The 12,858-nt window shown below is 46.6% G+C and overlaps 1 protein-coding gene across 4 annotated transcripts in view; it reads right to left on the bottom strand.

Moving 5' to 3' along the window:
* mfsd2b (major facilitator superfamily domain containing 2B) overlaps positions 1-12,858 on the bottom strand; it is a 159,208-nt gene that overhangs the window by 130,618 nt on the left and 15,732 nt on the right. For 3 of the 4 annotated variants that reach the window (XM_038800195.1, XM_038800196.1, XM_038800194.1), the window contains exon 2: positions 11,526-11,651. In XM_038800195.1, the coding sequence (XP_038656123.1) occupies positions 11,526-11,651 (126 nt within the window). Of the gene's footprint in view, positions 1-11,525; positions 11,652-12,647; positions 12,740-12,858 lie in introns of all 4 variants that reach the window. The other variant, XM_038800197.1, reaches the window with a different exon arrangement.

Genomic DNA, 12,858 nt, shown 5'->3' with positions numbered 1-12,858 from the left:
CCAGTAATGAAAGCGAGAAGATAATTGAACAACTCTGGGAACAGTTAGCAGCTAAGGATAAGGAAATGGCCGATGTAAAGCGTGCACATCAATCTTATCTAGTTCACCTCAGTAGCTTCCAGACCCAGTACAATAAAGCTGACCAAGGTACACAGCTCGTAGTCCTGGTAAGAGAGGAAACAGAACAACAGGTCGCCCAGCAAACTAGCAAATGCGCGGATTTAAAAGCAGCTTTGAGAGCGCTCCACAGCTCCACCAAGGCACAGAGGCAGAGTACCGTTGACCATGCTAAATTCTGACAGAAGATAGAAAAGTTACAGTTGCTACACTCAGTACAGAATGGCTTCAGGTACACTTTCGGGCAGGATTTAGATGAGGAAGATGCTCCCGATTGGCAAGAGTTAAATGAAAGCGCCCAAAGATACGTAGAGGTCACGGGAAATCACAATCGAGCCCCCCACGCCCCAAAAAGAAAAGCACCCGCAGCACCGACTGCACAGGCAGCACACACCCCCTTGAATTTGGTCACCACACTATGCAAGTAATCGGATCAGGATGAGCCTGATATCGTTTACACCAGTCCACTGTCCATATCCCAATTAAGAGAAGCTTGCACAAAAATTAGTCCATTCCAGCCACCGCAGACCCGCACAGCTTCTTTGAGGCGCCAACAAAAAGTTATGTACGGCCCAGATGAGAGAGAGGAAGTAAAGCTAATAGTTATGAACCTTAGCCAATCCGTAAGATCAGCTTTGCCAGAACCCAAAAAATGTAGCATGAGGAACCTTACAAGAAATGAAAACAGCCATATTCGATGCCATCAGGTATAACAAAGGAGATCCAGTCGAGGGTTTAAATTACTGCAGGCTAAAGAAGGGAGAACACCCGACCGCATTTGCTGGTCGCCTATGGATTAATTTCATGGCAGTCTACGGACAATTGAACCATGCACACCTAATTGAGGAGGACACCACTAAATGGTCCCTCACCTTAGTCTCGCATGCTACAGACACAGGTCAAAAGGCTTGTGTAAACTACGACCCTGCAAACCGCACACACAATGAAGTTTGGGTATTGAAATTACTTTCCAGAGCATGGGAACAAACCCTACAACAACAGACAGATCAGGACAAGATAGAAGCAAACATGCATCCAGTTAGGATTAGCCAGGATCCAGCATGGATAAACAAGGGTAGACACGAGGGACAACACCCCAGAGCACAGGCACCACGAGGTTGTTACAATTGTGGCCACATGGGACATTACGCCCACGATTGCAGACAAAACCCCCCGAACCAGCAAGGGTACCAACAACCAAACCCCCCACCTAGGAACAATGTTAGGCAGATGCATAGTGTTAGCGCCCGTTCAGACGACTTAGCGTTTAACTCCATAGATTGACGGTGTTCGGACTCCCCAACTTGGGACACAGGAGGATCCCGCACCACTTTGAACTCCTCCACCATGTTTCAACAGGACAAATGTCCCACCACAGACACCATCACCCTGAGTGAATTCACCGGCCACATACAGCAAGGATATATCACAGTTCCCGTACCCATTCAGATAGGGAACATTAGAACCAAACACCTCGTTGTTTGAGTTGACTTACCCCACCCCGCAGAGCACATTTTAGGCAGTGATTTTATGAGCTCCATAACTTTTCGTTTGACCCAGTAAACAAATGTGTATGGCAAATGGCCGAAACAGCTAGGGCTCCCGCTACGCTCACAGTAGGGGATTATGAAAACAGGATTTGCTCAGTAGGGGACCATTGGTTTAATCCGCAAACAATTAGTGCGGACCAGACAATTAAAGAGGTCCTCATAAAACACAAAGCTTTGTTTGTACAACACAAACAGGATTGTGGGAAGATCCCAGGTACAGTAAAGATTTCAGGTCCCGATCCAAAGCCGCAAAAGCAATGCGGTTTCCCACAGCACGCCGAGGGTGAGATTTTGAAGGTTATTAACAGTTTGTTAGAGCAAGGAGTTATTCGCCCGTAGCGTCACAAATAATGCTCCAATTTGGCCCGTAAAAAAGCCCGATGGTTCATGGCAACTAACGATCGACTATCGAGAACTTAATCAGGTAACCTGTTTAACAGCCCCCACTGTTGCCACGTGACCCGCGACCATGATCAAACAGGGAGTACGGGCAAAGTATTTCACAGTGCTGGACATCAGCAAGGCTATTCGTCCATCCCATTAGACAAGGCCTGCCAGTATAAATTTGCGTTTACGTTTCAAGGGCAGCAGTACATGTGGACATGCCTCCCACAAGGATTCCATAACTCCCCCCCCCCCCTATTTTCCACCAACAATTGGCCAACAGACTTTCTAAATTTTCCCGACCTGAATGCCTAATACAATATGCATACGATCTGCTCTTGCAAACGGACACAAAAGAGGAACACGTAGAGCTCTTATCGGAATTACTAGGCCTACTGCAATCCACCGGATGTAAGGTAAACCCCAAAAAGGCCCAGATTTTAAAGGAAAAGGTTCTTTATTTAGGCACCATCATCACCCACGGGAAGAGAGAAATTGAGCATTGTTAAATTGCCCCTGCCCCAAAATGTGACTGCACTCCGGTCATTCCTAGGTTTGGTAGGATATTGCAGAAATCATATAGATGGTTTTGCCACCAAAGCAGCCCCACTCTCAGAACGTCTTAAACAGAACGCCCCATTGGAATGGCTTCCGCAGCATACAAACGCCATTGACAATTTAAAACGCACCCGAAGCAGCCCCCGCTTTACAAGTTCCAGATCCAGACTTGCCCTATGCCATCGAAGTAGCAACCACCAACCGAACCCTATCAGCAGTACTCATGCAAGAATGACACCATCACTTAGGACACATAGCCTATGCCTCAAGAGTATTAAAGCCCGTAGAGCAAGGATTCCCAGCCTGTGAACGGCACTTGCTTGCAGTCTTTTGGACAGTACAGTACTTTGCGTACATCACAGGCCTTAACCCAGTAACGATCTTGACCGAGCACAGCCCCACGCAACTATTACTAGACGGTAGATTAAAGGACAGTTCAGTCAGCCAAATCAGAGCAGCTCACTGGACACTACTGTTACAAGGCAGGGACATTATGGTAAAAACCAACAAGACCCACACATTTCTGGCCGATAATCTCCAATATGCAGGGATCCCACTTGAGTGCCAGATCATAGCAGCCCAACACCACACAGGACCCTTTATCCCAAAGTCACTACACCCACAAGCAGGCAGTAAGACACAGAAATCCCAAATGCTTTGACAAAACTGTCCACCCCGTAGAGTTCACAGTCGGTCAGCAAGTAATGGTTTCAATTTACAAGCCCAGTTCTTTCCTCACCCCCAAATTTGCAGGACCCTACTCCATTTCCGACAAAGTGAGCCCCTCCGTGTACAAGATAAAGTACCCCAACGGCAAAACTGGTTGGTTCCACATCAACCAACTCAAATCACAATGTAGCCACTCCCACCACATCTCTCTGGCAATAGGAGACAATTACGCCCCGCCCTTCGACAACCTAGTCCAACACCTATGCCAACCCTCCCCAGCCATGCCGGCATTTATCCCTTGTCCACGCCCACAGACCTGAACTTGTCTCTGCCCACTGGTACAGACTTTCATCTTGAACTTGACTCCGACAACAGCAAGAGCCTTCCGGATTTGATTACTATCCCTGAACACTGGCGCAATCTCTCTGCTCCCAGTCACCCCAGCCCCTGGAACCATGACTTAGATATCTTTGACCCCCTATATGCACTCCCCCAGCCACCACCACAGCCACCGCCCGCCTACAGTAATTTGCCCTCCACTCCCACCACCCCTATGCTTCACGACAAACAAGCCCCTCCTTGGCACCGCAACAACTCTTGCAGACTGGTAAGGCTCGATGATTCGGACCATCCGACGACCCACACGGCCAAGGCACAGAAACAGTAGACATGAGTCTGGCAACCGGGAGATGGTGATAATTCAGATACTGAGTCTCGTTTCGGCAATGCTTTTACAACACTGTTTGGTACCGAATCCTGAGGTGTCCAGATGATGAGAAAGAGACACCGCCTAAGTATTAAGGTGTCCAAGCTCTGATGGAGCCTGCCCACCTTTTTCCTTCTTTTTTCTATAACATGGTTTTAATTCATGTCGCCCGACACAAAATTACTCTTATGATTTGAGGGTACGATACCCAATGTCAGTTAAAGGCACAAGTTTGTCAAGAAACAGATCACTGTTCTCCCAGTCTTTATGATAAGTTTCCACATGACTACAAACTCTTACCGTCCACCCAAGCCACCCAGGTAGGGAGTAACGGCACTGATCCCCACCCTACCTGAGGATGCCCAAATGCATCCGGTCAGTTAAGCTCGGGTAGTGGAGTAATGGCACTAACCCCGCCTTACCCAGGGATTCCACCATTCTTATCCTGCAGCGGCCCACACACACCTCATGTTCCCATCACGTCATACGCTCTGGAATGGTTCTCTTGTCATGTGAGAGTACCTTTAAGAAATGGGTGTTTATAAATGGGTGTGTATATAAGTATCTGTAGTGAGAGTATGTTTAAGAAATGGGTGTTTATTACTTCAGTGATGTCAGAGAGTGGGTGGAGCTGGGCTGTCTGTCAGCATTTTACTTTTGTTTTAGGCTGTTTGCTGCAGGGTGTGTTTTAGTTTCATTTTCAGTGTTGGAGCTGAAGCCAGACCAAGCAGGTGTGCTGCTGTTCTCTCTGCCATCAAAAAACTATCTCTTGATCATTTGGTGAATTCAGAATTATAAATGTTCTCAGTAGTGAATGTAAACCTATTTTCTTCTGGTAAAAGGTGTTTTAAGTCTTATGGATGTTAAACGGAAAACTTATAGGATTATTTAGTGTTGTATTCTTTGGGGGTTGTATTTGAATTGATGGTTGCTCAGATGTTCACTGTATGTTTTAAAAAGGTTAATTTGAGTTCATAGAATAAACATTGTTTTGCTTTAAAAAATACTTTCCCATTTCTGCTGTACCACATCTGTAGAGTGGGCCGTGTGCTCCCCATACCGCAATCTATTAAAAGTTGTGGGTCAGGTGAACTCTATGATACACTTTGGGGTTTTCTAAACCCTGGCCCATAACACTCTACACTCTGCACTGTCTTTGGCAGGCCTTAGTTTCACCTTCTCTACTCTACCTTTGGTTGTGGTATAAAGAATGCATTTTGCCACGTTCTGTATGTTACCCCTTCTTTTCTTTTACTTCCGCGACCCTTTGGTCGCTCCCCACATGCTATTTACACATATGACACAATTGGTTGCTATACACGCTGCTGCACGTGAACTACCTCTGAACCGTGGGACAAAACTCTATAAAACTGGCCGCCCTGATATTCGGCTTGTTAAGATAAGCCTCAACCACCACTGGTTGCAAGTAAAGAAAAGACTGGTCGGAGAAATTGTCCGCCCACTCCAAGCATCGACCACACACTGCAAGAGTCTCTGTAGTTTAAAAATTTGCATTTCTTGTCTGTCCAAAATAGTATTAAAAAAAATGAGGGAGTCACACATGGCGACATTCATAATGGGTAATTGGAGCAAGGAAAGATCGGCTAATAAAACGAGATATAAACCAAAGCTAATAACAGATACTCTGCTTGCACCCTCGGGATTACACGGAAAACAGACAACACAGGATGAAGCAAGGACTACTGACATGCGTTTGGATCATTGCTGGACTTCTGCAACTGCGTGCGCAACGGATTTTTGTTACAAACCCCACACCAGCCCCGAACACTACCACACAACAGGCCACCACCCCCAGCCTGGACACTGCACCACACATAAAGACAGACATCGAAACCCCCACTTGGTGCAAAAACATTGCCAAATGGATCCCCCTTTCATACATAGTAGAGGCCCTTCTAGTAATTGCAATAATCTGCAGTGTCATTCAGACACTTCAACTCCGTAAATGGCGAGCAAAAGCCTCCCGCTCCCCGTTACAACCAATCCGACCCTTTCTTTGGAATTCAACAAAATTGAACTCGTAACACTCGCTGCTAAAAATAAACCATGTACCTCTTTAACTTTATTAGGATTAAGTAGAAATGTGATGCTGCTGTTTTAAGTTTTGTACTGTATACAAGTTCTTTGAAATTCACCAGCAGCATGAGAGTAGCTTAGAGAGCATTAGCGAGAGATCAACTGTGCGGATAAATTAAATGTTTTATAGTGACCTGAATTAGAGTGACGGTAAGAGATGAATTAATTTATGGATGTATTAATGGAACATTAGGTAAATATCCCAAACCATAAGATAGAGTAGAGTAGAACCTTGCCTTGACCAAGGGTGACCGGTCGACCAAGGATGAACAGGGATCGATAATGTGATCCACCACACTTCGCGTTCAGGATCAAGAGGACGGGATGTAGCCATCCAATATGGCCACCTACAAAGGACCATGGGAATTATGGATAACCCAGGACTCAGACAGATACAGAGCCTATGTGTATCTGAAATCTGAAACACAGGTAACCAGACCTGATCGAAACCCCCCACCCAGCCCCGCTCATTTGCATTTTAATGGCCCATTTTCCCAGGACAATAGAACTCCAATCAAGCAACTGATACAGCCACAGACTGATCGGCGCCACTCCCTTTCCTCAAAAAGATCAACTGCCAAGGTCAATGACCGCTAAGGACCCACCCAGCCACCAAGGCACCCGTCCCTTTATTGGTCGAAATTGAAGACAGTGATCAGAGCCCTGTCGAACTATTGGGTCCAAGGTTAAGGACCGCCCCAAAGAGCGTGAAATCCCAGAGGGATTAAAGAGGAAACAGCCATGTGTTCTGTGTCTTTTGGATCCGGTCTGTGCCAACCCAATCGTACCAGGAACAGCCAGCTAAATTCAAGACCAACGATCGCTACCTGATGGATGAGCCAGCAGAGACAGAGCTGTTTTCTTCGAACTAGCCAAGTGAAATCCAGATAAAGGCCTTATCCATTTGCACAGTGTGGTGGCCCTGAAGTTAAGTATAGTTTATTGTAGCTGATAGGTGTAGTTTAACTCGTAGTAGATATTGTGTTTGCATGTCGAGGTAACCCTTGTGTATGTAAATAAACCATCTTTTGAACTAACTAACTGGTTGTGTGGTCATTTGATCAATATAAGGGAAGGCTTGTGGTTCACCAACATTATTAATAGAGCAACACATCTTTTACCAGGGCAGACATGATGGCCACGCATCGCAGCTCTCCCCCATCAGGAGTAGCAGCTTTTACTCCTGCTGCTCAGGAATCTGCACCTCCATCAGAGTCACATCCGCTGGCTGGCAGACGGACGGGTTGCGGTTGCTGGGGTGTCAAGGATCGGGATGTGCTGGGCGGCTGCGGAGTGGGCTGGATGACACCCCATGTGTTGGCGTATCACATGGCTGTGGGTGTCCAGCTCGAGGACAATGCCAATCATGACCCGAAAACGGTTGTGCTGAGGCCTGACGGCACTCGTCGTCCTGTGGAGGCACAGCTGTGCACTGGGCTCCCGTCTGAGTAGATGGTATTTTGTATTAGCTCCAAGCCCTGAACACCCTCCTCGGGAGCCGGATCCCACTGCCCAAGCCGCCTCATGGAAATGGTTTCCGTGTCTTTTCGCACAACACGGAAGCTAGTGATTCAAAACAAACTTGTTGGACTTTAACCTGGTGTTGCAAAACTTCTTATGATTTTCTAAGTAGTGTAAGTTTACAACTGGTAAATCAGGAGTGCAACACTTGAATTATGTTGTTTTTAATCAAATGCACCTTTCTTGCAAATTCTAAGCCACTGTTGGAAGAATGCAGTTACTGGGTGTCAGTATGTGCCTTTCCAGATAGATGGGTCCAGTAGGTGCCAACTCTGGGTCATGATACTGCACTCATCAATGGAGTATCATTAAACCTCTAGAACTTTGCTGTGTTCATTATTCAGTCAGATTTCGTTTTGCATTGTTTTCAGCTGTGGCCTAGCTTTGCATTTATTTGCAGCCTCCAATTTTTCATCCGTATCTTGCTGACAGCTGCGATTTATGCTGCTGCAGACAAAATACTAGCTGACAACATCTCACTAACAGGTAGCAAATTGCAAAGCAGTGGAATTGTTTTTTGTGTCAAGAGATTCCCAGGCTGCAGGATATGATTGTTGACACAAATGCAGAGAACCATAGAGATCAACAGGGGGAAGATCATAACTGCGTGCAGGAGTCTTGGCGAAGCTTACGGACCAGAAAGTGCACTCGCCTGCCCATTATCGACCTCATTCTCAGGAGCACTGAAGACCCTCCAATTAGTGAGGCAAGCTACAGTGCCACATTTCAATGGGCACCTCTCAGCTGCACCCAGTCAGCATTGTGGCAGGAAAGAGAGACACGAGGCTGGGAACAATCCCTTTCAAGCTCTTTTGCACACCTGTGATCATAGAATCATAGAATTTACAGTGCAGAAGGAGGCCATTCGGCCCATCGAGTCGACACAGCCCTGACAAAGAACACCCTACTTAAGCCCACATATCTACCCTATCCCCGTAATCCAGTAACCCCCCACTTAAACCTTATTGGACACTAAGGACATTTTAGCATGGCCAATACATCTAACCCACACATCTTTGGACTATGGGAAGAAACCGGAGCACCCGGAGGAAATTCACGCAGACACAGGGAGAATGTGCAGACTCCGCAAAGACAGTGACCCAGCCGGGAATCGATCCTGGGACCCTGGAGCTGTGAAGCAACTGTGCTAACCACTATGCTACCGTGCTGCCCAGAATGGGCCTCTACATACTGTTTATACTCTTCACACAGCCCTGGAAATCCCAGGGTGACAGAAAAGCAGCAAAAGCCATCCCCACTCCAATTTTCAGACAAATATGCCCAATAAAATGGGTATGCTTGAAGGAACATATCAAAAAATCAGGTCCAATCTGTGATTTGCTGCTATGATGTGCAGTATGTGTGCATGAGTAAGTTGGGGGAAAAGAATATTAAGGAAATAGTGAGACCAGCTCGGTGCGAAGCCTCCGTTCTTCCTCTCTTCCCTTCGCACTACAACTTTCAGTCACAGAATTTGGACGACTCTCTCCTCAAAGGGAGTTAACAGATCTCAACACAATTGAAAGAGCCCTATCTGGTTCACATTTGCTCTCATCTGCTAAATGTGACCTTTTCTTCTAGTCAGATACAAATAAACACATATTTGAATTGGAAAGAACAGAAAGATTTGTCACCCAAATGTTCAAGCTACATACCAGCTTGTGTGAATCCAGGAGGTTTTGCTCCTTCACTGTTACTGGGAGAAAATCCTGGAACTCCTACCCTACTGCACTGCAGGCAGAGGCGGACTTCTGCTTTTGGGGGCCCTGTGTGCTCTCTCTTTGCATGGCCCACGTCATGTCCTGCCCTCAGTGACATTGCAGCCTGCTCCAATGTCACTGAGCCCCACCCCAAATTATTTCAATGCCCTCCTGAACCTACCCACCCTCAGCTCACACAACACAAGGCCCAGAAACCCAAATTCTCACCCTCACTGCCCGCCAAGCCCTCAGCTCTCCCTAGCTGGCCCTGGGCTCTATCAGAGTTGCCCTGCTCCAGCTGACCGATGTCCTTGATTCCTTGAAACATGATGCCAGTGCTTGCCTGACCTTCTTCCCATCTCCCAACTGCTGCTCTGCTTACCTCTCAGCTTTCGCTCAGGTGGCTGGGCCTTGAGCCTCGTCCCTCAATGACGGCGTGTGCTCCTGGCTAGCTTCCTGGCTGCTGCTGCTGGCTATCTGGCCTGGTGACCTCTGATCTTTTTGGTTAGTTGGCTGCCCGTCCTCCTCAGCCATGACCTGGAGGTTGAGAGTTGTCCGCTGTTCCCTTCAATGGCCATTGACTCTGACTGTGGGTTGACCTACACCGCTTGAACTGCAGCAGTTCAAGAAGACAGTCCAGCAACACCACCTCAAGTTCAATTAGGGATGGGTAATGCTTGCCTTGCTAGTGGCACTCACATTCCACAAATGTATTAAAAATAATATGCAGCACAAAAGTAAGTAGCTTGTATTGATAGTGTACATGTGTAGTGTAGTGAGGTAAGGCTCGAACCCAGGTTGGAGAACTAGCAAAGGTTTGTTATCAATAACTGTGCACCTTACAGAGGATGAATATAAAGATCTGAGCTCCTTGGCCCAAAACTCCGGCTGTTGGAACAGGTCCAGCCAAGATTCCAACCCTGCTCTCCATTGGATCACAGAATCCCAACAGTGCAGAAGGAGACCATTCGACCCATCGGGTCTGCACGACCCTTCAAATGAGCACTCCACCCATGTGCCGTGCCGCGGCTCCACCCCCCCCCCCCCCAAAATCCCTGCAACCACGGTATCTAACATGCACATCCCTGGACGCTAAGGGCAATTTATCATGGCCAATCCACCCACCCCATACATCTTTTTACTGTTGGAAGAACCGGAGCACCCAGAGGAAACCCACGCAGACACGTGGAGAATGTACAGATTCCACACAGACAGTGACCCAAGGCCGGAATTGAACCCGGGTCCCTGGCGCTGTGAGGCAGCAATGCTAATCACTGTGCTACCGTGCTGCCACATGACCCTTTCAGCAAATCGTCCCTTAAAGTGTTACGACAACACACCTCGGGAGACCTATCTCGAAAAATACTAATGCAACATGAAAAGCATATTCCTGTGCCTGCAAGTAACTACATGTACATATGCCAACCAGCTGAATTGTTGCCTTGGTGCATTATATGCTCTCTCAAAGTGACAGTAACATCTTGTTAGCATTCATGTAAAGTTTCAACATAGTGTGGATTCTAAATCTTGGTAAGAGTACTGAAACATTGGGCCAGAATTTCCAAGGAGTGGCAACCTCCGTTGGAATACCTCTCCACTCCTTTTTACTTACCTTAGTTGGGAGCTGCACATTTCTTGCCTGACTTTATGACTTGGCCCTCCTCAAAAATGTGCAGCGTACAGGCTCCTGGAACTCTACAGTGCGTGACAAGAGGGTCGGGGGAAGTAAAGAGACTACCAGGGTGCCAGGCTGGCAGTGCCAAGGTGTCCTGGTGGCACTTTTCCCACACCAGGATTGGGCCCAGGGGTGCTCTGCCCATGTGAGGTGGGATGCGGGGCGGGGGGCGGGGCGGGGGGGGGGGGCGGGGGGGTGGACACGGACCCCCTGATAGGTGAGTTGGGGCATTGGGGGGGATTCTGGGTACTGAGTCGGGGATTTGGGAGATCAGGCGCCATTTAATCACTACAAGTGCCAGGAACAACTCCGCTAATTCCACAGAGAACAGACTCTGATTTTTTTTTTAGATCGCACCCAATCTCTTTTTTTTTACATTGGTACTGATTTTATTTTCCATCATTTATAGGGGTGGGAATGACTCTACAGTTTAATGTCCACAACCTGCCTACAATTAAACGCAATTAATATACAAGGCACAGAAGGGAACAGTTCTCAAAAAGAATAACATAAATATATTTGACGCCGTACCTGTTAAATATACCCACCTGTACAATATCAAGAAGATAGATTTGCATATAGAATCCGATTGTGCTTTTAACCATCCTGAATGGCATACCTCCAATTGCAAAGCATAATTTGCTGCATATGGTTAATTTTCTGGTTACCACGATCTAAAGCAGAGAGATTTTATTATTACAGTATCAGTATTGCTGTTGCTACCTTTGAAACAACTGAAATAGTACTACTCTTCTAAAGGCTATACAATCAGGGGTAGCGCGGTGGCACAGGGGTTAGCACTGCTGCCTACATCGCAGAGCATCCGGGTTGGATCCCGGCCCAGTCACTGTCCGTGTGGAGTTTGCATGTTCTCCCCGTGTCTGCGTGGGTCTCATCCCCACAACCCAAAGATGTGCAGGGTAGGTGGATTGGCCACACTAAATTACATCTTAAATGGAAAAAAAATGGGTACTCTAAATTTATTTTTAAAAAATACAATCAATGACCAGGATGAAAATTAACTGCATTTTAGCATTCAGTCAGACAAACCAGGTTCAGTTTGTGCTAACTAAGCTTATCCATGGACTGCACCTGGAAGTACAACAATGCACCAACAGGCGACAGAATTCTATTGAGTTGTGATCAACCACTACCCTCGCTCCCTACTCCCCTCTCAAGGCCAAATTACCTGCCAACACTTGATGGCCAGGCATTTTAATAATGTGAGGAACAGTCTACTGATTCATAACTGGATTTGGTCCACTGTCAGGAAGCGGAAATGTGGGAACTGTTAAATAAGAATCCGAAATAGAGAAAACGGCAAACAATTATCTCCTCAAAATTGGCAAGCAAAATGGATCAACTCCATTGATCCAAGGAAATGAAACAATATAATCAATAACATTTTATTCAATTTGTAGATTTATAATCAACAGCTCCTATGCAAAACAGCAACTGGGCTCAGTAATTCAGCTGACATAAAGGTATTTTTGGCCATTATTCTCACACGTACAAAACACTACAAACAACATAATGTTGATGGGAGGGTAACTGGATAACAGGAATTGAAGCTATGTGTCATTGTGTAATGAACTGTGTCTCTGCTTCTATACCAAAAAGGAAGTCGCAACATCAGAGCATATTTTTAAAACTACCAATTGATTACTCACATTATCCCTTTTAGTCAGAGAGCAGCAAAGTGTAAGGTCGTGAAATTTGATGGCACTGCACTGAGGGTTTACAGGCGGATGCCTGAGCGTTCCTGTGTAAATAGAGGCATATGCAAATTTGCTGCTCACTGCCAGTTTCAGGCACCTATGCCAAACTGGACTTTGAACTACCTCACTGTGCACTCTGCATGCTGTGGTCAAGTCGCTTTGG

Source organism: Scyliorhinus canicula, chromosome 6, assembly GCF_902713615.1.
Source record: "Scyliorhinus canicula chromosome 6, sScyCan1.1, whole genome shotgun sequence".
In the NCBI taxonomy this organism is placed as follows: Eukaryota; Metazoa; Chordata; class Chondrichthyes; order Carcharhiniformes; family Scyliorhinidae; genus Scyliorhinus; species Scyliorhinus canicula.
This window is presented reverse-complemented; position numbering and strand designations above follow the sequence as displayed.